Raw genomic sequence first — 3,357 nt, 5'->3', positions numbered from 1 at the left:
TAATACTCCCTTGGCTCCATTCCATTGAAAATGTCTCATTTACTTTTTGACACTTTTTACTTATTACTTTTAATTTGTATTTTACTCTTAATCTATAAATTAATTAAACATAGTCAAATGAGTTCTTGTTTGATTCATCTTAATGCAGAGATTATTAATATACACTTTTTATAATATTTCGTTATGTATAATAAGAGATATTAAGCATTAAATAAGTGTACTTGATAATGTAAAAAAGTAAATGTAACATTTTGAGTGGAATGGAGGTAGTATATATTTTGGTCCTGCAACTACCAAAAATGCACATGCAAGAAATACATACATAACGATGGTCATGGATTGGGTCAACCGAACTCGGACCCAAATCATTAATTTTTGGTGTGCCCATACTCAAACTCAAACATTTAGGGTCTGAAAATTTTAGACCCGAATCTAGACCTATCCAGTTTGATGGGTTTAGGGTCTTAAATGAGTCTTGATTTTTACTTATACTTAAACGTTTTTTTTACATTTTTAATGGTTTATTTATCATTAGAAACAAAATGGGTCTATGAGTTTTATATAAGTTTAAATTGAGACCAAATAAATATAAAAAAGGTTTGGAACGAACTTAAAATTGTTTAGAGCGAATTTGATAGGTTTGGGATGGTTTAGTGGGTCTGAATCTTAAATGAGTCTCAATACGGAGTCCGAATCATGTCTGGGTCTGAAGACTCTAGACTCATACTCAGACGCATGCTCATTTATTTTTTTGAACCCAAATCTAGATCTGAATCCATTGTATCTTAAAAAAACTTAAATCCGTACCTTGAAAATAAAGGCGAATCTAAGACGAATTCAATAAAATCTCAAACGCATTATGATCCCTGTAGCCCATACATACACTACAATAAACAAAGGAGGTAAAAAATTGAACATTTCAACCCGCATCCCAAAAACCTAAAAAAAAAAAATTAAAAATTCATGATCACCAAGTTTCTTAATATTACTTCATAAGAGATAAGATGACACGGATCATAATTTCAATTTATTCAAACTACATCATAAAATACAAAAGCACAAAAAGCCAGCAAAGTACACAAGTAGGGAAAATGGGTCATAGTGTTTCTGTCTTTTAACATAACATTATCTAATCATCCTACTCGCATGGGTTATACAATCAATTCTTCCTAGCTGTCTGCTTACTGTGATTAGTGATACCCAGTTAATCACTATTGTTCCCCCTTAATATTTAATTATTATTATTAATAATTTTCTCTTTCTTTCTTAATTTTTTTTTTTTTTTAAAATTTTGATTAAGCTTCTTTTGGGGATTATTGTTTTGGTTGACACACGCTTTTGCTCCGCTAGTAGTTAGCTCAACCCATGTGAAATTGACAAATTGTGAGACCACCCTTTTTAGAACTCAAACATTCCCCTACAATCTTTTACATACCTTATTTTCAAACCTAATTCAATTTCATTATTAATTTATCATCCACAAGGACCACAATCAAACTACAAACTTTGTATCCTTTTAAATTAAATTTCACTTTCTAGTTTAGATTATGTTAAGACTAGCTAGTTATTTTATGTATTAACTTAATTTTGTTATTTTCATTAAGTCTTTTATTATAGTAGTTAGTTAGTCTATTGTTTAGTTGGCTTCTGTTTTATCCTTCCTTTCTATATATATATATATATAGGACCTTATTCTCTTCATAATAAATATTATTGAGTAATAAAACAAGAAATCTATTTTTTCTTCTTCTAGTCTTTCCTTTCGTTTCACAGGAGCAAGAGACTCTTGTTTTCTTTCCCTCTTTACCTGTAAAGTTTACAGATTAAGGGGTATAACTTATCGGACAATTTTGATTTATGTCTATACAAACAGATAATTGAATGGTCAAACTAATTACTAGTGTTTGATAAATTAACTTGTTAAAACGACTTTTCAAGATAAATTTATGTTAACAACATATTCAAAATCAACTAGCCAAATCTACTTTAATTAGCTAACAGATAAACACTATTAACTATTTTCTAAACACCTATTGAATTTTCTATTTTTAGCTTCTTGTTTGTAAAGAAGTCTTTTTCTTAGTCCTTATCTTAAAATAAAAAAGAAAAGGGTACAAATTTTGTATCCACCTTTGAGCCAATATTAAAGAAACAAAATCAAATTACAAAGTCACTTTTCCTCCTTAACAAAATTGAATTGAAGTATATTTTATCCAATAATAAAACTTCAAAAAAACATTCATTGTTAATGAATGGTGTCTGGTTTATCAAGTCTTTTACTCTATACATGTGAAATAAACATTTGTTTTCTTATCTTAACCTATTATTTCTTCCCTCAAACAAACAGGGCCTTTGAACCATATTCCATTAGCCCAATTAAGCTATTCTTGCATCTCACCCCAAATTTTCTGGGTTATAGTCTAGAGAAAGAAAGAAGAGAGGGAAAGAGTTGCAGAAGAAAAAAAATGACAATTTTAAGTGGTTTAGGGGTATTATTAAGTGTAGTATTTGGTTGTTTATTATTAGCATTAGTTGGAGAGCTTTACTATCTGCTATGGTGGAAGAAACTTAAGATAGTTAAAACACCAAATAACAGAATTCAAGAAGATTACAGCCATCATGCAAAGGAAATGTTTTATTTATTTTGTTGGGATAAACCCACAACAATTATGAACAATGCAAATTCAAGCAACACAAATGGGTCAAATAACCCAGATAGAAATGAAGATGACCCAGATTTAGAAATGGGTTTAGACGCAAGAAGGGATCTTCTGTGGAAGGCCTTAGGAGAAGAAGGTGTGGATGCAGATATGATGAAATTAGCAGGACACCCAAGATTGTTGTTTACAATCAATGAAGAAACAAAGGAAGATTTGGAATCTGAGGATGGAAAAACAAGGGTTGATAAGAGATCAAGAAGCAGGAGTCTTGGTGATCTTATTATGGCACTTGAAACACATACACCTTATCTTAGTCCTCTTCCTTCACCTTCAAATAATATTAATTTGAAGGTTATTTCTTCTGATTTGGTAAGAAATAATAATAATAATAATAATAATAATAATAATAATAATAATAATAATAATAATAATAATAATAACAATTATAATTATAATAACCCTTTGTTTGAATTATCTGTTGAAGCTGAACTTAGTAGGTTGAGGTCTTCTCCTCCACCAAAGTTTAAGTTTTTAAGAGATGCTGACGAGAAATTGTATAGGAGATTGATAGAAGAAGCTCAGAAAAGTGGGATTTTTCAGGAAGTTATTTTGGAGAACCCAGAATAAAAATTAAAAAAAAGGGTTTTTTTTTTATGGAAAATAACATTGGAGGGAAGCATGTGTGATCAGAATCCGC

At 29.8% G+C, this 3,357-nt stretch overlaps 1 protein-coding gene across 1 annotated transcript in view; it reads left to right on the top strand.

Moving 5' to 3' along the window:
* The first annotated feature begins 2,083 nt into the window (after positions 1-2,083).
* The window catches only part of LOC130814313 (uncharacterized), a 2,617-nt gene continuing 1,343 nt past the window's right edge, over positions 2,084-3,357 (top strand). The window contains exon 1 of the mRNA XM_057680429.1: positions 2,084-3,357. This exon is cut by the window's right edge and continues 1,343 nt beyond it. Coding sequence (XP_057536412.1) covers positions 2,253-3,287 — 1,035 coding nt within the window. The 5' untranslated portion in view covers positions 2,084-2,252 and the 3' untranslated portion in view covers positions 3,288-3,357.

Source organism: Amaranthus tricolor, chromosome 5, assembly GCF_026212465.1.
Source record: "Amaranthus tricolor cultivar Red isolate AtriRed21 chromosome 5, ASM2621246v1, whole genome shotgun sequence".
Classification (NCBI taxonomy): Eukaryota; Viridiplantae; Streptophyta; class Magnoliopsida; order Caryophyllales; family Amaranthaceae; genus Amaranthus; species Amaranthus tricolor.
The sequence above is the reverse complement of the archived record's forward strand: the minus strand, read 5'-3'. Positions and strand labels throughout refer to the sequence as shown.